This window comes from Chrysemys picta, chromosome 7 (genome assembly GCF_011386835.1).
Source record: "Chrysemys picta bellii isolate R12L10 chromosome 7, ASM1138683v2, whole genome shotgun sequence".
Lineage (NCBI taxonomy): Eukaryota > Metazoa > Chordata > Testudines > Emydidae > Chrysemys > Chrysemys picta.
Window position 1 is genome coordinate 17,692,519 of NC_088797.1, and position 22,884 is coordinate 17,715,402.

At 41.3% G+C, this 22,884-nt stretch overlaps 1 protein-coding gene across 8 annotated transcripts in view; it reads right to left on the minus strand.

Annotated features, from left to right (window-relative positions):
* RAD18 (RAD18 E3 ubiquitin protein ligase) overlaps positions 1-22,884 on the minus strand; it is a 122,795-nt gene that overhangs the window by 75,144 nt on the left and 24,767 nt on the right. For all 8 annotated transcript variants that reach the window (XM_042849887.2, XM_005288495.5, XM_024105008.3 and 5 more), the window contains exons 5-9: positions 21,774-22,132; positions 18,739-18,838; positions 15,218-15,402; positions 3,776-3,852; positions 2,823-2,883 (exon numbers count right to left, since the gene is read on the minus strand). In XM_042849887.2, coding sequence (XP_042705821.2) covers positions 2,823-2,883; positions 3,776-3,852; positions 15,218-15,402; positions 18,739-18,838; positions 21,774-22,132 — 782 coding nt within the window. The remainder of the gene's footprint in view (positions 1-2,822; positions 2,884-3,775; positions 3,853-15,217; positions 15,403-18,738; positions 18,839-21,773; positions 22,133-22,884) is intronic.

Genomic DNA, 22,884 nt, shown 5'->3' on the forward strand with positions numbered 1-22,884 from the left:
GGGGCCGTGATCGGTCGAACCTGCCGCATCAGCAAGTAAATAAACTGGCCCAGCCCACCAGGGTGCTTACCCTGGCGAGCCGCGTGCCAAACGTTGCCGACCCCTGCTCTAGGGATTAGTTTGGCCCTAAGGCATTGGAGGAAAGATAGGTAGAAACAGGAAATATGGCCCCATTACAGTTTTAAATGGATCCTTAAATATAACCAGGACAAACTATCCTTTCATTGCACAGCTACTCCATGCTCAAAATGGGAGACATTAAAATGTAATTGTAGTGAGTCGGTATGGCTCCCCTCCTGCCCAGAAGAGGGAGCCCCCGTGCAGGCACCGGAGTGGGTGGAGCCACCGCTGCCTGTTCCCGCCCCCCGGAAGTCAAGGGGCGGGACAGGAAGTATAAAGGCCGGCCGCCAGAGCTCAGTCAGCGGCCAGCCACCACAGGGAGCAGACGTGCGGCCGGGAGACCTCCGAGGCCCGAGCCCTAACTGGCCAGAGCTACCCCGGGCCCGCTACGAGGAGGAGCCACCGGAGCCCGTCCGCTCCCGTCGCTGGGAGGAACCCTGGGAACCCCCCCACACTAACCCTGAAGGCGAGACCGCACCAGAACCCCTCTGCCCCTGCTGTTACCCGGAGGAGCCGCCCGAGTGCAACTGGCCGGATTTCCCGACGGAGCTGCCGGACCTGCCACCAAGCCCTGGCCGAGAGGAGCCCATGCAGCTGGACTGGCCTGAGCCCGGTGCGACAAACGAGGTAGGCCCTGAGGGGGAACCTGGAAGTAGCCCGGGGATAGCCAACCCCGGTCAGGCTGCAGACGAATGTGAGCCAATGTCAGTGTGTTGCGGTCTGGATCCCCCACTGACCAGCAGCGGCAGTAACCGCTGCTAGGGCCCCGGGCTGGAACGCAGTGGAGTGGGTGGGCCTGCGTTCCCCCCTGCCACCCCAGCTCACGGGTGGCAGGCTTCCCCCTCACCTAACGCTCGGCTGTAGGAGCCTAGGCGTACTTTGACTGTTTGCCTGCTCAGCCCCTGCAACCAAGGGCCTGAGCCATAACTGTGTGTGCCCCGCCCTGATCCAGGGCCTGGGCTTCTTAACTGTTTGCCCGCTCAGCCCCTGCAACCAAGGGCCTGAGCTATCCCTGTGTGCCCGCCCTGATCCAGGGCCTGGGCTCTTTGATTGCTTGCTTGCTCAGCCCCTGCAACCAAGGGCCTGAGCTAACTGTGTGTGCCCCGCCCTGATCCAGGGCCTGGGCTCCTTACCTGTTTGCTTGCTCAGCCCCTGCACCAGAGGGCCTGAGCCCTGAATTAACTGTTGTCAGCTCCGCCCCTGCACCAGAGGGCCGGAGCCTGGAACTAACTGTTGTCGGCTCCGCCCCTGCACCCAAGGGCCTGAGCCTGGAACTGACTGTTGACGGCTCAGCCCCCGCACCAGAGGGCCTGAGCCCCGAACTCCCGGTTGTCTGCTCAGCCCCTGCCTGAGGGCCTGAGCCCTGAGCTAGCTGTCGGCTTTGCTCCGCCCCTGCACCAGAGGGCCGGAGCTTCTGGACTAACGGACTGCTTGTTCCCACAGTAGTGAGTCGGTGTGGCTCCCCTCCTGCCCGGAAGGGTCGAGCTCCGGCAAGGACCTATTACAGTAATGCTCCTGTAAAACGTTGAAAATTGTATTGGTGGGATATGGCTCACTGTTGAGATTGCTTAAGTTTCCAAGCAGACTGCCGATGAAGTGAAATGACTGGGGTAGACAGGAGAGGAAAAAAATCCAAGAACAACAAAATTACAATTCAAGAGCTAAGGATCGTGAATGTTCTACTTATAACCCAGCAAATACACAACGAGTAACAGGGAAATCAATATACTGAATGCAATTTCTGCAGCAAGTTATGGAAAACTGGATGTAGGTCCAACAATCTGAATGCAAGAATGCAACCCAGTCAATAAGGGTGCATCCCAAGTGGTACCAAAAGCTCCTAATTCCCTCTCTTAGGAGATGTTAGGAACTTTGAAGGATCAGAGTATAAATGGAATAAAATGCACACTACATAATACATTTTTAAATAGCAAGAAAACCCATCCTCTTGCTGGAAAATCTAGTAAGTAATTGGTCTTGTTAATGGAATTGAACATTTCCCTTCTGGAAGGACAGGTTCATAGATTCCCAGGCCCGAAGGGACCATTGTGATAATCTAGTCTGACCTCCTGTGTAACACAGGCCAGAAGAACTTCCCGCAAAAAATTCCTTGAACATCTCTTTTAAAAATGGCCAGTGAAGGAGAATCCACCAGGACCCTTGGTAAATTGTTCCAATGGTTAGTTACCCTCACTGTTAAAAACTTACCCTTTATTTAGGTGCCAGGGTCTCAAAGAAAAGATTTTTCAACACACCAACTGCTGCTGGGGACAAACTGTAATTACTGCATACTGAATCTTCCCTTTTTGAAGTAGGTTATTGGGAATGTAGTACTGAGACAACTGCAACGGAATCCTTCAACTTCAAGAATTCTTGAGCCCTGTCAGCTTGGGTTTAGGCCTAGGTATGGTCCAGAAACTGTACTGGATGCATTAGTTAATTATCTTCTTCAGTGAGGGAGGAAGATCATGCTCTGCCTAAGATATATAGCCTCCACCCACACTATCTGAGTGCCTCACAATATCGATTGTATATTAATGCCTCACAACACCCCGTAAAGACAGAGAAATATTACTGTCCTCATTTTTTTTTTTAAACAGATGGAGAACTGAGACACAGAGAGGCTATTTTTATACTTGCACGTATGCCTACAGCAAAGAATGGGAGTTTTTAAAACAAAATGCAAAAGTTGTATTACTTACGATAATCGGTGTGAATCTCATCTATTTCCTTTTCTGTCTGGTCCTTTGTAAATGTCATGCTCTGCAAAGTGATACAAAATGTTCATTTGAAGAAAATGGATATAAGAACATTTTAAAAACACAAGCTGTAATGTCAGAACATGAAGGAAACTTACCTTTGAACCAGAGGAAATATTCCTTTTTACCCCCACTCTTTAGACACTACGTCAACCCTATGTGGGAGAAGATCAATTGTCCAGCTCCTTCCCACCATCTCTGATCAGCCCTACCTGTTAACATTTAATATATACCTGGGCTATTTATAAAGTGTCCCTTTGCTCTACTTTCACAAGAGCAGCAGGAGAATGCCAAGCTGGGTAAGGAGACTAAACAGAACAAAAATAGACCTTCCTTAAGGCCTCCCTCCAGTCTTCTGATTGGTTCAAGGCCAGGTCAGTATCTTTATCTCACTTTATAAAAACCCTTCAGTATTTTTATTGCAGTCATAAAATACTCAAGTGTAGGTGGTTTGACCGTAGAAGCATCAGTACTACACAAACTAGTATTCCCCTTAACAATAAGCGATATGACATTTTAACTGTAAATTGTTTTACACTAGTTATTTAAAATACACCCACACAAATATCTTGAATATGCTACTAATGGTTAATTTAAATGTAAAAGAGCTGTAGTGACTTGGCACCAAGCATTCTGCTCCCCCTTTCCCTCCCCAAAGCCATCCTGCCATGTACCAATAACAGTGCTGTCCTGTTAGAAGTACCACCATCACCATGATTCCCTCTCCCTGCTCAGAAGGATTGAGTTGGGTAGGATTTAGCCCCAGACATAAATGGTTTTCCAGTTGAATATTTTAGCACACTGAAAGGAACCAGCAATTCCTTTAATGAAGTAATATGTAAAAATGCTTCATGTCCCACTCCATAACTCTTTTAGTACAGAGATAATAAACTTACATTTTCACCAGCTTTATTAAATTCAAGTTGAGTCCGAGTTTTCTCATTGTTTTCAAGCTCTTTCACTATTTCTGCAACTGTTAATATCAACAAGCATTATAAATGGAAGAACCACAATATGACTGTTAAGATAAAGAATAAAACAGCATTGAAAAGAACTGTCCTAGAGCTAAATGACATTCACGGCTACATGCATTAATCTTCCACCTCGGGACACTCGGTCTGAAATTCAGATTTGAGTCACAAGTGAAAACAAAATAGAATAGGCTTATCCCAGTAGACTAATGGACATTTGTTAACACTGCAAAACCATAATTTGCAATAGTTCAGTAGTATTGGTAGTCTGTGCACAAGACTCAGGAAAGGAACACAAGGTCAAGAGCTATGGGACCTGGCAGAACTGCCTTGAAGAAGGTTACACAGTGCTTGCTTTCAGATGGCTCCTAGCCAGTCCCAGGCCATTAATCTCTTACTTTCTCCCAATATGAAATTCATTTCCAATCTCTCTCTCCCCCTCCCTATATATAAGATTTTCATTGGATGTTGTACCAGCATATTAGATTTTCTATGATATATAGACAGATATATTTGTACAAAGTCTCCATTTTATAGCACATATTTAAATGAAAAAGAGATTAAATTATGAAATATGCTGTTGATATTATTTTTAGCTCCAAGGACTACATCCCAAATGCAAAAGAAAACTGCCTGCGGGTGTCAGTCCAAAACCCACAGTCCAAACAAAGATCACATATTACCGTAAGAATTAAACCAGGCACATCTAAAGATTACAATTAGGTACAAGTGGGCTCATTAACACTCTAGACATAACTAGAGCTATGCAGTACTGTGTGTAATTTATTGTGCCATTTAAATTACTAATTTATCTCTATGCCTAAATATATCTGCTGAACCACCAGAAAACTATGTGCATTTATAAAAACAAATACTTTCATGAGACAATTAAGTGTTCAGGGTTTGGTCAGAGAATAAAAAAAATCTTAAATTATATAGGAATAAAAATTGGAGAGAATCTGGTTTAAACCAAAATCCAGGAATTTGGCTCACATACTCTTTCAGCAATTCAGCTGTCCTTATTTCACAATGGCCCCAGCAGCTTTGCTATAGTTGAGGATGAATTAATGCTTCCTGGGATTTAATATTCCAGCTTTATAAGAAGCACATTGAGTCAAAACTTGGTAAAGATAGCACTGCATCATTTATGGGCTGCTACTTAAAGTACACTGTGGAAGTATTCATTACTATTATGGGAATCTATATGTGAAAATTCACCCTTAGAACAGAGTAATGCCCAGAACCCTGGAACTGTAATACAGAATTGTGTGCACTGCAGCACCTATGTTTAGTGGGTCTTGTGAAAACATGCTACTGAAGCCTTATCAGAACTGGTTTCTTTTTATGTTGTTCTTGCCAAAACAAATCCTACACCAGTAAAAACCCCACTTCCATGAATGCTTCCCTCCACTCGGGTGCTCCTGCTTGTCCTCTCTGAACTGTCTAAACCTTGCATGACTGCATCCTTCTTCCACCTGCCACCATTTCCTGTCAATTCAAGGGGGGACATTTTTACTGTTTCTTTATTTAAAAAAAAAAAAAAAAAGTTAGTAAAAACTATTATAGTAAATACAATTGTCCTCTGAAGAGTTATGTTAAATCTGGAGATTAAAATTCAATAATGAAATTGTCAATAGGGAGTTTTAATCCTAACTTAAGGGCAAATCTCACACACCTTAAAAATGGAGTCGCTACTGAGCCTCCATAATTAAAGGAAGCTTACTGTAATCAAACTCAGTTTTAAAATTAGGATGAAGTGTACAAGTCCCATTTTTAAAATGGATTTAGCAATTTATAGGTTTATAGTTAACTGAAAGTCAGTGGGACTTCGGCTCCTAAATCATTTACATGCTTTAAAATATTTTACTCTTAGTCAATAATTTAGTAAAATAAGGAACAAAATGAAAAACCACCCGAAGTGCTGGATATGTCAAAATGAGAGTTCTTTACTGTTCTATAAAGAGCCCTATCTGTACTTGTCCTGTGAGGTACCCATACATTTTGGTGCAAACATCAAATACTAAGTTATATAATCCTGAGAGTATTATTAATTGGGAAGTAAGGTCAAGATTTTCAAAATCAGGAGTCGAAAGTTAGATTTCAAATTCCTTACAGACTCCTAAATAAGTGACATAATTTTGAAAAGCACAGTTCCACCCTGGATGCCTAACTTTAGGCTCCTGTTTATGAAAATACTGGCCTAAAAGTAGGCTTGGAAGGATTAGATTTTTAATAGATAAATGTCGGAAAATATCAATTTCACCATATGCACACAAACCAATGAAAAAATATTTCCATAGATGATAATCAAACTTTACAGATAGGCAAAGAAAGAAAAATGCTACTTGAGGATTTATCAGAGTCAAAATCCAGTTATATTTTACTCTGATTTTGGATTAGGCTTGTTACAAATGGAATAGCAAATGAATAGTAAAAACAGGTCTGACTTGTTGATTAAATGATATTTACTTGGTATATTTTCACATATGTTGACACTGTTTTAAAACCTTAACTTTTTCAATTTCAAGATCTTCTGTCATGAAATAATTTTGACCCGCCTCATAGTTTCCTGAAACTGTAAACATTTAAATCACTAATAGAAAAAATTCTTAAAACCCATAATTTTGTACAATTGTGAAAATTTAATATTGATAAAAAACAATCTTTAAAAATACTTAAAAATAAATATTGATATTATCCATCAAAATTATAGAAAAGTTGAATTCTGCCAAGCTTACCTAGAACCTTTTGCTGTTTAACATTATTTGGACACAAGAGTATATTTTTTACACTACACACTGAATAAAAAAATACCATGTTTATTAGAATACTGGTAAATATATTCTCAAACACAGTATAGTCTAGTGGTTACAGAAGAAGAGTCAGGGCTTCAGAGTTCTGTTTTCATTTCTGCCACTGCCTCATTGTGTGATCTAAGCAAGTGACATAACCTCTCCATGTCTAAGGACTTGTCTAAACTACAAAATTAGGTCAACTTAATTTAGGTCGATCTACAGCCACCACAGTAATTCAATCGGCTGTTGGTGTCCATACTACCCTCCTGCTGTACTCACTAGGAGCCCTTGCCCTGACTGAAGTGGGGCACTGACAGCTGCACAAGGCTCACATCTGGAGCCCAGCAGGATTCAAGTGTGGACGTGCTTAGTGTGGGGAACCCAGGTGTGAGGTGAGAGAGTTCTGAGTGGGGCAATATGTGTACAGGGGGCTCAGTGGGGGGTCCAGGTGCAGGGGGGGGAGGGGGAGATCTGGATGCACAAGAGCTCGTTGGGAGGGTTCCAGGTGCAGGAGCAATGGGACTCTGCAGGGGGATCCAGTGAAGGTGGTTAGGGCTAGCGAGGGGGGGGGGGTCTGGGTGTGGAGAGATGGGGTTCATCGGGGGGTCTGGGTGTGGGGGCCTTAGTGGGAGGGGTTCAGGTACATAGGGGGTAGGACTCATCGGGGTGGGGGGTTGAGTGTGTGTGGCCCTGTGGGGAGGGTCTGGGGGCATCTGGATGCACAGGGCTTGGATAGATGGGGGAGCAGCTCCCCATATAGTTACCCCTCTCCCCCATGGCTGAGGTGCAGGAAGCGGGGGAGGTTTCTGAGGTGGCTCTGGCTGGCCCTGGCCATTCCATGCAGGAGAAGTGCACTCCTCCTACACCCCCAGCCCAGTCGGGACTAGCAGCTGAGCCCAGCACAGGGTAGGAGCCATCAGCCAGGGCATCCCCAGCCCCAGGTAGGGCTTCAGGAAGGTCGTGGGGGGGGGGGGGGGGAAGGAAGGGGGTTTCTGGTAGCAGTGGGTGAGGCTCGGCAGCAGGGATCTGGGTTTGGTGGGGGGGGACCAGATGCACGGGGGTTGGGCGGATGGGGAGGGGGGGGGGGGGAGGGTGTCTGACCCAGCATGGGCAGGCGTCCCCAACAACGCCGCAGTGATTTACCTCTCCACAAGCCACTCTGGATGCCTGAAACCACGCGCCTGTGCTGCTGGGGAGGGGCACGTGACCACTCTTGGGGCTTCCCATTGCTTCCCCATCAGAAAGTCATTTTTCGGTGGGGAAGCAAAGGAATCTGCGAATTCTGTACGCCTTGCAGTGACGCAGAATTCCCCCAGGAGTAGAAATTGAGCCCTGTGCCAGGCTCACAGCTCGGCTCCAGCTCAGGCTGTAACCCAGGAGTATGGGGGTGGGGGGAGGGTTCCTGGTGTGAGCCCCACGCTGGGCTGACAGCTGGGGTGAGCGAGACCAGCTGTGAGCCCCACACAAAGCTCAATTTCACCCCAGGGAACCTACTGGAAACAGACATTCTTGTCAATTTCACAGCTCCAGCTGTGAGCCCTGTTGCTGACAGTGACAGTAAACAGCTGATGTAAGTAATGCAGTGTCTACAGGGACACTGCATCACCATAGCTACACCAACATAAGCGCTACACTTCTCATAGAGGTGGAATTATTATGTCAGTGTAGCAGGCCACTTACTTCGGCAGAAGCAGCATTCTAGTGTAGACACTGACATAATTAGGTTGACTTAAGATGTCTTATGTCGACCTAACTCTGCAGTGTAGACCAAGCCTAAGGGCTTGTCCACACTGGCATTTTACAACGCTGCAACTTTCTCACTCAGGGGTGTGAAAAAAAAACACCCCTCTGAGCACAGCAACTTTCAGCACTGCAAAGCGCCAGTGCAGACAGTGCGCCAGCACTGACAGTCGCGCTCCCAGCGCTGGTAGCTACGCCTCTCGTGGAGGTGGGTTTTTTAAAGCGCTGGGAGAGCTCTCTCCCAGCCACGGGAGCACTTTAACGTTGCCAGTGTAGACTAGCCCTTAGTTTGCCTACATTTAAAACAAACTAACACTAGCAGCTTACCACATAGGCATACAGTACAACAGTAATGAGTGGAGATCAAGTGAAAGCACTCAAATGTTAAGACATTTGAAAGTTTAGTTTTGTTCCTTTAGTAAATAAGTTATACGAAAGCATCTATATCTCTTTAATTGAACGAATCTACAATTAACTAAACAATATTTTCAAATGAAGTGTGAGCATAATTGCAAACCATAAAATAACTATTGCATATGTTTTATACAATATTTTAAAACATGCCTGCACAAAACCATGAGATGCATACACACAACATGATCTTGTTTGAAAATACAGGTGGACATGTGTGAAAGTTAAGGGGAAAATAAATATTTCCAGCACATGGATTTCCCAAAATGCTCACCTCCCCCTCTCTCTGGAGCTTGTACTTTGCTTTTCCTGTTCTTCCTCCCCTAGTAACCAACACAGATCTGCCCTCTAAGATGATAAACAGAACATAAATAGGACCCACAAAGGAGGAAGTTTAAAAGCCTTACTTCACAGTTTAAGAGAAGGCCATAACCTCTTCCCAACATTCTATTCACCCTTGATCGTTCAAGGAAACTTGTAGAATTGTTTCGCTCATGACCTACTCTCTAAAAGCGCTATTGCTAATCCAGCCTCCATACAGAGTCTCATCTACTTTAATAGGCAGGATCTTCCCTTACTTCCATAGATCTCTGTTCAGGCATATGAATCCATGTTGGTGGATCCCTTTGCAGGACTAAAAACTGAATATGGAAAATTCATTAGTTTGCAAAGGATTTCCCAGTCACCAATGAAGTTCTACTGGGGTATGGTGTTTTTTTGTGTGTTTGTTTTCATTTTACAGATTGAAATTACATTCATTACATGTCAAGTATCAGAGGGGTAGCCGTGTTAGTCTGCATCTGAAGAAGTGAGGTTCTTACCCACGAAAGCTTATGCTCCCAATACTTCTGTTAGTCTTAAAGGTGCCACAGGACCCTCTGTTGCTTTTTACTCATTACATGGGGGTTCTAAACACAAAGGCTAACCCACTACCCATATCTAAAGCTATTGTAAGCATTACATGTAAAAAGATTATACATATAAAACATTTTCCTCTATGATTAATAGCATAGGAAAGAGAGTGCTTTAAAATAGGACAGTGGAATGATATATAGAAAACCCAAGTACAAATGTTCTTAAGTAACACACATTTTGTAAACTATTCAGGGCAGGTATGTTATCATACAATGCCTTACTACACTGGTGTGCCAATTCTGCTTTGGGCCTCCGGGCAATTATGGCAATATAAATATTAAATAATAATGACTACTGCTCCCAAATCTAACCTGTGTATTCCTTCTGTAGGATCACTAGCCAGCGTTTTGTAGAATTAGGCCTGGTCCCCACTAACCCCCCACTTCGGACTAAGGTACGCAAATTCAGCTACGTTAATAACGTAGCTGAATTCGAAGTATCTTAGTCCGAACTTACCGCGGGTCCAGACGCGGCAGGCAGGCTCCCCCGTCGTTGCCGCGTACTCCTCTCGACGAGCTGGAGTACCGGCGTCGACGGCGAGCACTTCCGGGATCGATTTATCACGTCTAAACCAGACGCGATAAATCGATCCCAGAACATCGATTGCCTGCCGCCGGACCCTCCGGTAAGTGAAGATGTACCCTTAAAGACCACCATTCATTTGTTGCTACCAGCGACATAGGCCTTTAGATAGATAGATAGATATAGTTACCCTCACTAGTTGACCAAGATTAAAAAATTAGTGACTACACACAAAAGTTAGAAAGCTGCTATGGCTCATGATTTCCTGATAAACATGCTGAGTAATCTAGTCTAGCTGTTCAGGAAGAAAAAGCATATGCTTTTTAATAGGCTACTTTGTACTAGTGTACATATCAGTGACTAGGAATTATTACGTGTATATGTCTATTTATCTACTTTAAAACTGTTTGCATTTTGGTATGTATACATAATAGTAATCTTAAACTGAAGGAAAAGTTCTCTCTTAATATGTAAAATATGGTATATGTGGCTCCGGAATATACAAACTCACTTTCTTCTTTCAAGTAAGAGGTATTATGGTTTCTTTGTACAATATCATATTCCTAGAAAGTCATTTCATAGTCCCTTAAAATAATTATTCAGAAGCAATTCAAAAATTGCCCTTTTTTTTTTTAAACTTTGCTTGCTGGAAGTACATTACACAAAAAATAATATATATGCCACAGTTAAATAAAGAGCCATAATTCTGTTGTGGATTTATGGAAGACAGATAAAGGATCTTCACCTTCACATTTGTTGTTTTGTAAACAAACCATTTTATAACCTCTTCACCACCATAGTCTGCTTCTCTCCCCTAAGCACATTACTGTATACTGAGAATCTGTTCCCCCACAGCAACATCCAAAAGACTTTTCCTTTGTGTTTTTCACTTACCATTTTTGTTTGTTTGAAATGAAAGCTGACTCTCTTCCATTCTTTTAGGGGTTGTCTATCCAAACAACTAGTCTGCAGCAAGCTGGGGTCTCAATACACACACACACCCCTGTGGACCCTGCTCAGTGCATTAACGGTTAGTTAATTTCAAAGAGGACTAGATCAAAGTGTGTTAACCAACTGTTAATGCACTTCAGCAGGGTCCACAAGAACAGTTAGTCTGCAGCAGGCTAGTGCAGCAAACTAAATGTTCGTGTGTAGACAAAGCCTTAGTTTTTGTGGGCACTTTCTTTAGCACTCATCATCATCATTCACAAATTATTTTCTCTCATTATTTTAGATCTCAGCTTCTCTAACAAAGAGCTGATAATTTTGTGCAGTATATTGAGAATCATATTATTTTAGTGTACATCTTCTTCCTGAGTATTTAAATTCTGCTCCCAGCATACGCAGTAATGGAAAACAAATTACTTGATAGGTGCTTATAGTCTGAAAAAATAGCATTGTGAGATTCCAAGAGTTTAGCTTGCTCAATTTATTATTTTTTTCCTTAAACTATCTGCCAGCACTGCAGACTTATCCTGGAATTTAAAGTCAAGCTGTTTTCTTTCTGGCTCACACACCTTCACCAGTAAAACATTCTGCTACTGGAACGTAAAGATTCTCTTTCTTGATGTCCAAGCCAGACTACAATCGAGTTAACTCTCCAATATCTTTATAGGTTATGCTGTGCTAGCAGAAGTAAAAAGTAGGAGGAATTCATTTTTGTCAGAAAAGCAAGCAGATGTGATTTGAAATACACACAGTGAGCAGACCTGTTAATTAAGAAGGTACTATGGGTCCGAGAAAAAGTCTTTTGACCATAACCACGCTTAACATTTTCCTGTAGGTTAACATACTTAGTTACAGAAAGGTTCTTTGAATTTTATTTGAGGGTAGGGATGGAGGGGAAATGTTTTTGAAAGAAGGTAGGGAGAATGCAATTCTCGTATAATACATATTTACAGATTTCCTAGATCCTCCTACATTCACCCACAATTGCTAACACCTGTATTTTACAAGACAAAGCTAAACTGTACTGATTCTCCTCTTTCTTACACCAGGACCAGGGTACAATCAGAGTGATTCCACTGAAGTCAACTGCTACCCCAGTATTAAGAGGAGAATTAGATCTACTTATTCTAAAATCATTGATGCATTTTCTGTGTTTAGTCTGAATTTAAAGTATGCATGAAAATAGAAAGTTTTGCTATGTGTTGTGTTGCCCTGAACTGACAGTCAGCAAGACAAGATATTAGGCCAAATTCAGTATTGCTGTGAATGGTCACAGCTCACCATGACTTCAGAGCGAGTTGTAACCCACTACCACCTTTGCTAAATTTGGTCATTAAATTAAAGCTGGTTTAAACTACACTAATAGCTATTATAAATCAATTCTAAAACGCAGCAATAAAAAAGTAGCCTCTCCTTCCATTTAAGCTACTAGAGTGATTAAACAGCTGTCAACATCATTCATCTCTAACCATATCAACCCATCTCCAATCATTATACTGACTTCCCTTTTTAATTCCACATGTTCAAGCTTCTCCTCACTTTCAGGTTTCAGAGTGGTAGCCGTGTTAGTCTGTATCAGCAAAAACAATGAGGAGTCCTTGTGGCACCTTAGGCCTGGTCTACACTAGGGGGGAGTGTCGATGTAAGATACGCAACTTCAGCTACGGGAATACCGTAGCTGAAGTTGACATATCTTATTCCGACTTACTTCCCATCCTCACGGCGCGGGATTGACGGCCGCGGCTCCCCCGTCGACTCCGCAACTGCTGCTCGCTCCGGTGGAGTTCCGGAGTCGACGGGGACCATGTTCGGGGATCGATATATCGCGTCTTAACGAGACGCAATATCGATCCCCAATAAATCTATTGCTACCCACCGATACGGCGGGTAGTCTGGACGTCCTCTTAGAGACTAACAAAATGCCCAAATAAATTTGTTAGTCTCTAAGATGCCACAAGGACTCCTCGTTGTTTTTCCTCATTTTCAGAAATTTTAACTCCAACCCCATGTCTGTATCTCTGCCTACTCCCTACCCCACCTAAGTTACTCCCCGATCTCCTTTATCCATTCCCATCCATGCTCTCCTTCTTCCAGGCAGCCCATTCATCTTAGAACAGTTTCCCTATTGTGCGTGAACTTTCCCTGTCCTACTAAAAGCATCTGAAAATCCAACAGAATCATACAGCACCATCACTGTAGTCCCAACCATGTTGTTTCAAATCACTATGTTGTATCTATTGCTATCTTCAGAGTGTAAGCAAGCTCTTCACGGCTTACATTTCATTCTTTGCATGTTGTTATCACTTCGCTACTGGAAATTACATATCTCCATAAATCTGCATGGCAAACAGTCATTTCAGATAAATTAAGTTGTATTCTTTGGTAGAATATTTTGTTTCCCTGTGCTCAATAGTTTGCCCCATAACCGTGTTTCCAAAATGAGACAGAAGAAGGCATAATGGTTTTACCCCTACTTGTTTTATTTTTTAAAAATGTAAGAATTCTTTCTGGTTTTCTGACTGTCCCACAATCAGAAAATTCCAACTTTGCAATCTGGGCTCATTCACAAATGTGACAAACATATTGCTGCAAAGAGTTTTACATCAGTTTCTATTCTGGTGCACATTATATCTCTGCACGAGAACTTAGGTTGGAGTTCAACATTTTTTCCAGGTATTTAGGTGCATTAATATGACACAAATTAGATTAATAGTTTCAGGTAAAAACATTTTTAGGACTGAGAAGCCAGTCACAAAACAGCTGGAGGCAGGGGTGCCACTGCCCCCCTTATAAACTTTAGATTATGAGCTCCATGGGGCAGGAATTATCTTTTTGTGCTGTCTTTGTACAGCACCCAGCACAGCAGATCTTAGGCACTACAGTAACACAAATAATAATAATATTCAATTAAGTAAGTATAATAATAAAAATAGAAATTAAATGTGTGACAGCAAACAGTCAGTCTTGGAAAAAGACATAAGAATTAACTTTTGATAAATTATACCAAGAGATTATTTTTGAGTTATCTTTGGGGCTTGAACTACACTAAATTCTTTTGATACCATTGTGCCAATTGTTTTGTATATGTAACAGATACAGTTGCTTCCCTCTAACTCACATGCACTACTCAGAAACAACGGTCATGTTACCTATAAAGCCAGAAGAAATCCAAGAGAGCCAACATGCCCATGTAGAGATTGGAAGTCTTGGCTGCATTTCATTCATGTCCCACAGATGGCACTATCTAAGGAGAATGCAACCAACACCAGACAAACGGTGGTTTGTTGCTTAAAGAACATTTACCCTGTAATTTCATTAGATGTTAGAACGAGTTCCATTTCCCAACAAAGCAAAGGAAACTGTTTAGAGGGATCTATGGTTACAGTTAATTATACTGCAGCAAAGCCACATATCTATATTGACAGGGGGGGTGGGGAAGAATCTCCATAGCAATGCACTTTCTTACTCATTAATTTCACACACTCCACATCATCTCCTCTTTACAAGACTACAATTGACGTTAAACCCAACAATATATACAGAATGCCCCACTGAGCAAGATGAGGAGAAATTCAACACAGAAATTCCCCTGGCATTCTTAAAATCCTCTGATATTTCCTAGCTTGCTAGTGATGACCCAAAGAGTTTAATCTGGAGACACCCCAACATCATTATTCACATGCAGTATCAGTAGTGCCACAAAACATTTTGGAATTCATTGAGCAAACCAGGAAGTGTCAGAGGATTTTATCACAGTGGAAAAGAAGAGGGTTTTTTGTTATAAAGTTACAAATTGTTTGTGCCGGATGCTCTCCCAGTATGTGTGTCAACTAATTTTGCCATTTTAGCTTCATAGGTCATATTTTATATGATTAATGCAAATTCTCTTAATCCCCATGTTCTCCCACAAGGCCCCAAACTGTCTTGCTCGTACTCTGAGAGCTAATTCAGTTTCTCACAGGATAGAGAAAAAGAGATAATTTCATAAAATGTATTAGAAACTCTAGGAGAAAACATTATAGCTTTGCCATCCTACCTGATTTGGGATTTAAAGAATCACATTGAGCATTATGCATATGCACAAATTCTTGATGTCTTTTAATGAGCTGTTGCCTGGTTCCTTGGATAGACAGCCCACGTTCCTTTAGCTTCTTCTTCAAATCACGGTCAGAAAGTAAGTTGTAAACGACTTTAGGCAGGGACTTCCTTTTGTGACCAGAACTGCAGGAGAAAAACTAAACCAATGAAAAACCAAGAAATTCTGTCTTGTATAGCAGGAAACCAAGCAATGACTTACAATTCTATAGTGCTTTTCATCCAGAAGGATCTCAAAGCACTTTACATGTAATGCTTATAAGAATCATGACAAACCATTGAAATGTTGCTACCTCTAGGGTGCAATGCAGTACCTACAGTAACATCCCTATGAAGTGAGAACACCTTATCCATCTAAAGCTAAGGGGGAAATTTTAAATATACAGAATGCAATTACTCTAGTTGAAATTTGATCAGCAAATTGAGATGAACACCTCCATCTCTTGTAACAAGCACCATGGGGGCTTTAATAGCTATAATGGGTGAAGACTTCAAATTCATATCAGCTGCTACCCTGAGGCCTAGGTTCAGCCTGGACTTAGAGGGAATTCAGCTCCTAGGTTTTCCATCCAAATACTGGCTGCGCCTTAATTGCACAGTTATTGAGATTTTAAAAGGTCAGAACGTAGATTTGTGTTAGAAAACTTTCCAGTTTGCTGAAAGAAATACTCCAAGGAAAAAACCATCAAATAATTATCCTAAAAGCAAATTTGTAGATGCCACCTGATAAATTATATTAAGAAAATTAATAGTGTTCTCCCAATTAATTACCTCCTACAAAGAACTCCACTTCCTGACATTGCTTAGTGTGAAATAAGAATGTGAAGACATCCATTCTGCTGTAGCACAGGGGAAATGGCTTAATTACAGGAAATAATAGAAAACGGAAGGCTAAGTGTAACATTTACATTTTTGAATGAGCGTAACATTCTCTCTACTCATAATCTTGGAGACAGAGAATGCATAAAACTGCAAATGTATGCTCAGTTCACCTTAATGGTGAAATTTGTATCTGAGCTGATTAAATTGGCTAGTGACCCATATTAATTCCTAGCTAATCTTCAATTTAAATAATCTTGTGCTAGTGATACAAGAAGGTAACAGTTACAGATGCTTTTCTTTTCTGAAGCAGAACACAATAACCCCCTTGCAGAAATGTAACTATGGCGCTCTACATTATACATTATGTAACAGCTTTCTACCTCTAGAGTAAAAGATAGTTTACTTTTCATTTGAAAAGTGTATTTTCAAGCAATTTTAGTTCATAATACTGAAAATAAATTTAAAAATTACTACAAAACAGGTTTTCATGACAACCCTAATTACTTTACTTTAATCTCTTGTAATCATTGTAGCACATCTGGCAAAAAGATGCATTTCCTCCCAATTACTTTCAAGAAAAGAGAGATGTTTAAGATTCTATTGAGGAACAAACTTTTCATAGAATTAAATCTTTTCAAAGTTCTGCAAAAGTTTAACACCTATTGTAATGGACAGGCTGCATGATCTAGTGGACTGAGAATGTGTGGGGGGGGGGGAGGGAGAGCAAAGACGGCTGCATGATAATGCGAGCTATTCCACCAGAATGTTGGATCTCTACGGATGTTTTGTTTTAAAAAAAAAAATTCTAAATTTCTAAAGTCATGCTTATCTATAATTATCAATCTCCTGTGTGCAATTTAGAACTAAATAACTAGCCTCACTGAAATGTCACACCTTAATACAGCATTCAATATGCCCTTATTTTAAGACCAAGCAGAAACTGAGCAAATTCCTCGGAGAGGAACTAAAAACATACCAAGTGCTACAGAGATCTGAAGTGTTATTGCAAAAAAATAAAAATATTTCCAAGGTCACGCTTAATTCCACAGTAAGTAATCCCTCATGACAAATACCTTCTTGGATACTCTTTTAAACTCTGAGAAGTCTAGATGAAAATAAATCAAATTATACAAAAAATGTAAATTCTTTATATTCTAAAGGGAAAGTGTGTTTCAACCATGCCCGTGCCATCAGCACTTAACAACTGCAACTAAAAGAATTAACTAAAGGTCAACAACCAGTCAAAATAATAAGATGTTAGCACCTGTTTGGCGCTGCACAGTAGACACCTGTGGCAATAAGACTGGTTATGATTGTTTGTCATTGTCTTCTTGACGGCAACGGACACACTAACACACACAATTAGCTGTTCTCTTGAAAACCACAAGAATTTTGTATTTAAAATCTTGGATCTAGCAACCAAAATGAAAATTTAGCCCATTTTCTCATTTGTCAAGAAAACAGTGACAACAATCTCACTGAGCAGCAGAATAGAGCACAAAGTCTTTCAACTCAATTCCAACATTTTGATGCCATTATTCACTTGCAAACACTTCAGCTGGTAGATTTTGTTGTAGTAAGCATGAGAATGCACAACACAAGTTTAAACCTGCACTGAATAAAGCAGACATAAAATCACTTTTAGTGTGGGCACAACAGCATGTGTCAGCGATCCAGGGTTTGATCCTGGGCCAGCAAGCTCTAGAAATAGTGCTCAGAAATTGGAGGAGGAGGAAGCACTTGTATTGTCCTCTAGCAACTTGACTCTCGCAAAAACAAGGCACTGTTTGAAGATCTCTGAAGACGTTATCTAGCATTCTAGGGTTGGAAAACTGTCACAGCACAGGACTCATCCAGAGGGAGAGTGGAGACGGGTCAGAGGACTCTGGAAATACAATTAGAATGCCAAGGGTACATGCAGCAAAATTTCTGTATCTGTAGCAGTGGAAGATAATATTCCTGCTCAATTTAGATAATTGGCAACAATGAGGGAGAAGACTCCATATCACTGATGTGAATAGGGCAAAAGTGGGACATCAATAGGAGGGTACCTGTAACAGAACACTGGCCCTGGTATGCATGCATAAAGTAAAGCATGTGCACAAGTCTTTGCAGTATCAGGGCCTTAAAGAGCAAGCTGTGCCCAATCCAACTGAGACCCCGCCCCTGAAAGCAGGAGACTGTACATTTTACTTTTTAACTTGAGAGCTTGTGGAGCACCTGCTTTTTGGCTCAATATCAGAGCTTTAAAGAGGAAAATTTGAAGCAAGGGCCCCTTCTCATCCATTGAAAAAATGAAGAGAAAAACCATCAAGATAGAATTTCAATGAACAAAACTACAGAGACACTAACATACAAGACTATACTCAACATAAAACCTACAAAATTTAACCAAATTTCCTACCATTATAAAACTTTGACTCAAATTACAAGAAAAGAAATAAGGTTGGCACTGAATGTATCATGTTTAGAGAAGAAAATCATCACCATCGTTATTTACATAGCAACTTCGACGTCCACAGCACGTAACAGAGAAGCAAGACAGTTCACTATTATAATATATCACTGCCAGCATCTCACTCCAACAGTAGCAGCAACTGGTCAAATTCACATACAAGTTCTTAAATTTAAGTTTCTTACCTTCTGAGACTGTCCTTCTTCTCATCTCTCGTCAAACAACTATCTAGGTGTCTGTTTATATATTGCTCTGGAATAGCAACCTCACACACAGGACAATCCACTGAAAATAAAATAAAGGGCAACTTGATGGATTTTTAAAAGCTTATTTATTACTTACAGCAAAGCCAAATATTTTCATATGAAAAATACAATAGTTATTTATTGGAGAGTCAAACACAGAATTCTAGTTTTTCTTTTTAGAAATTTGGCACATCCACCCAGACGAATACTAAAAAGGTAATCATTTCCATTTCTAAAACATTTATTCCTACCTTTTTCAATATTTTGAGCAGCATCTTCTACCGTGTCACAGCTTATATGTTTCATATGTTTGCTATAATAAAGCTAATGAACGCTGCAAATATAGGGGTAACAATATTTGGGCTTCTATGCCACTGTAATTGTGCATTACTGTGAGTTTACATAGTTTGAATTATTTCAATTCCCAGTAAGGAAATTGTTCTTCAATTTTGATGAATAATAAATTATGCTAATACTTCATACTCATGTAGCACTTCCTTAATCCAAGGATTTCAAAAGAACTACTTTCATATATTCATTAATTAACTGTGCCTTACAGGAGCCCTGCAACAAAGACAAGTATTAACCTCATTTTTTGTATGGGTAACCGAGGCAGAGAGAGGTTATGTGACTTAGCCAAGGTCTTACAGCATAACCGAGAACTGATCCAAAATCTCCTGCTCTGACAGTAAGACGTGCTCCCTCCTCCACCTACAGCAGAGATCATCTTAAATGAACTCTTCATGTATTTATGTTCCCCCGAGCATGTATTTGTAAAAAGGAACATTGAGAATCGCAAAGATGTCGCTAAAACCTTTTATTCTTTTAATATGCTTGCCCTTATGTGGTCAATCACTTTGTATAAAACCCCTCTACCCAGTAATATTTAAGGCATAATTTGAGAGTGAGATTCTTCGATCATCATCACTGTGTTAATACGAAAAGGATCAGTTTTAAACAAGAAAATTAATTCTTGATGACCCTGTAATACCGTTTCTTGTAAAGAAATTTGATGATGTCTGAGACTTCGACTAACACATTTACAAAAACCTCTTGAAACTGGCTCCTGAATCAGTATTTCAAATCAGAAATACATTAGCCAAGACAGAAGTACAATAAACAAACAACTCTGCACAGCCTATTATTGCCTCTGAGATTTATGGTTCAACTCCCAACATGGCATCAGAAATAATATTCTCCTTTGTAACAACTTTAGGCTCAGCAGGTGCTGGTGAGAGAATCTTTCTTGTATTGTTTGGCCAACTATATCAGATTTGTTGGAATAATTTATGTAATGAATGCTGGGGAGTGATCAGAAGGTTTAGCTGTTAATCATAAAAATGGTAGCCCTGAAATCTTCATTTACCAAAGAACAAATGAGGCGTATACTATACAGAAAGACCTTACAGTAGGTTTCAGTGAGCAAATATGATGCACGATACCAAGTAGCAGATCATCTGGGTATGTGGATAATATTTTTACATAGCCACTTTTCTGACCATAAGCGCATATTTAAGTGGTGTTTAGCAAGCTGATGAATAGGTACTGTAAAGACTTGTGAGCTCTAGTCTACTAATAAATAAGTATGCGAGTCTTCCATGGAGGTCCTGGAAGACACGGATTCCTTGACTGGAGAAGTATCGGCAGCAGCGGCGGGGCCCCAGGCCGCCCCCTAGCCCCGAGGAGAGGCAGCAACCACCAGACCACCCCCGCAAGGCAGCAGCCCCCTCTCTCCCAGCACCTACGATTTAGTTAGCAGTGTTTTTAATAAAAGTCAGACAGGTCACTAACCGTGATTTTTTGTTTATTGCCTGTGACCTGTCCATGACTTTTACTAAAATTACCCGAGACTAAATCGTAGCCTTACTAATAAATTGTCAAATAGAGACTTAAAAGAAGAAATAAAGATCCGATAATAGTCACATTTTTACACTTGTACAGTACATTTATTTCCATTTTGTTCTTTAATCAGGACAATAAGGATGTCAAAATTAAGAAGATTCCACTGTTTTATTTTAGCAGATTTCATTTATTCTGAATATTGAAACTACTAATTTTTACTCTTCTTAGCTCTACAGAGGACACAGACCTACAGCAGGCTGAAGTATTATCTTTTTCTGGACAGCATATCAACAGAATTGTTAACTAAAATGCAACTGCAAATAAACAATATGCCTATATGTGTATCCCTCAACTGCATTATAACTACACCTTAATACACTTCACGTGGGTCAGGGTGAGCAAGGATGTGAGAGCCAGAAAGAACATAGCGATTAGACAGCAAACATCTTATGAAAAACAATAATTTGAAACTAAGTAAGTTTGCTATGTAATCCTAAAGTGCCTTAAAAAAAGTCCTGTGTTTTTATTAATAACTTTCTTAGAGTTGAATTACACATTAATCATTTGGTGCTGGCTCAAGTCCCCCCATGAAGTATGTTTTTAATGCAACATCATCCTGATTAAGCAGCAGCCGCCAATACCATTCAGTACCCTCAAAGGGTATGTCTACACTTCAGTTAGACACTGCGGCTGTCCTGTGCCAGCTAACTTGGGCTCATGGGGCTCAGACTAATGGGTTGTTTAATTATGGTATAGATATTTGGGCTCTGGCTGCAGCCCAAGCTCTGAGGCCCTCCCACCTCAAGAGGCCCTAGAGCCCAGACTCCTGTCCAAGCCTGAACGACTACACTGCAATTAAGCAGCCCCTTAGCCCAAGCCAGCTGGCATGGGCCAGCCATGGGTTTTTCCTTGCAGTGTAGACAAACCCAAAGATGTCCCAATAATGCAGCCCTCTGGATGAAGCACATCCCAATTAAACATAGCAGAATGTAAATATGTGTACCTTTCATCTCAAAGTAATACAGAGAGATTAATTAAGCATTTTAAGGCAGGCAGTGTATATCTGATATTGGCGACAAACAAACAGAGTAGAAGACTGAAGCATGGAATGAGAGACAACATAGGCAACTCACCTTTTGTAACTACTTTCATTACAGATGTAGAGGGTTTCTCAGGATTTCTCATGCCTTCGGGACTTGTGGCTGCCATCCCTTCACTGACCACATCATGAGTCTCTGCAGAACTACAACATCTACTATCTGTTTCTTGTTCATTGTTGCAACCTTTATAGTCCACCTCAGCAGCTGCAGATGTCCTTTTAGGGGTCTGAGTGTTTTCCTTTATCAAGAAATGGTCTATAAGTTGTCTGTCTTGTTTTAAAGCTGAACCAACCATGGAACCCGCAGCATGACCTTTGCCAGTAGAATATTTGGTATAGTTTGTTGAAGGAGAAACTGGTGATGAATCCAAGACCAACTCGAACAGTTGCTGCCTAGAAATATCCAAAAGGTAAACATATAATTAGATAAACATAATATTATTGGGTCCCTCTGACACCCGTCCCTCTACCCTTCTTTGGGAAAAAAGCAGGGAGTAAAGAGAGTAGGGAAGCTTCCTAAGCTCTAGTTCCAATTCCTTGTCATTCCCCGGCCTGTTAACAAGACACAGCTTGAGAAATCCACCTCCTCGTGTAAAATAGGAAGCACTCTCATTCAAGGGTTGAGAAGAATCAAAGAACTCATTACAAATAAGAAGCATCCAGCTCTTCCAGCAAAGAGAATTTACTAAACATTAATCAAGTGTAACCACAGTGCTACCTTCCTAAATCTACAGACAGAGCTAGTGCCTCTGTGGCAGCTCAGAACTCTGTGACGCTAAAGCACAGTGAAAACGCTTAAGTGAAAACTGCTAAAGAACCCTGGGAAAGACCCTCCTTGCTGCTCTAGGCCTTTCATGCTGCTGAAGAAAATTAAGATGTCCATTAGCGTTCCAGAGCTGGCCCTGGGAAACTTCTTCCTGACACAGGGTTTGCACAAGACAGCTTATATATTGTCCAATGAGGCCACCACACTTCAATCCCCTGCACAGGGGGCCAAGGGACATGTTACAGGGTGTCAGGTTTCAGAGTGATAACCGTGCTGGAATTCTGGGTGGCACTTTGACCATAGGCAGTTGCGAACAGGCTGTGGTAATCCCCAGGGCTGTCTTACGTTATATGAAGGGTCTCATTGGCCCCTATCACCA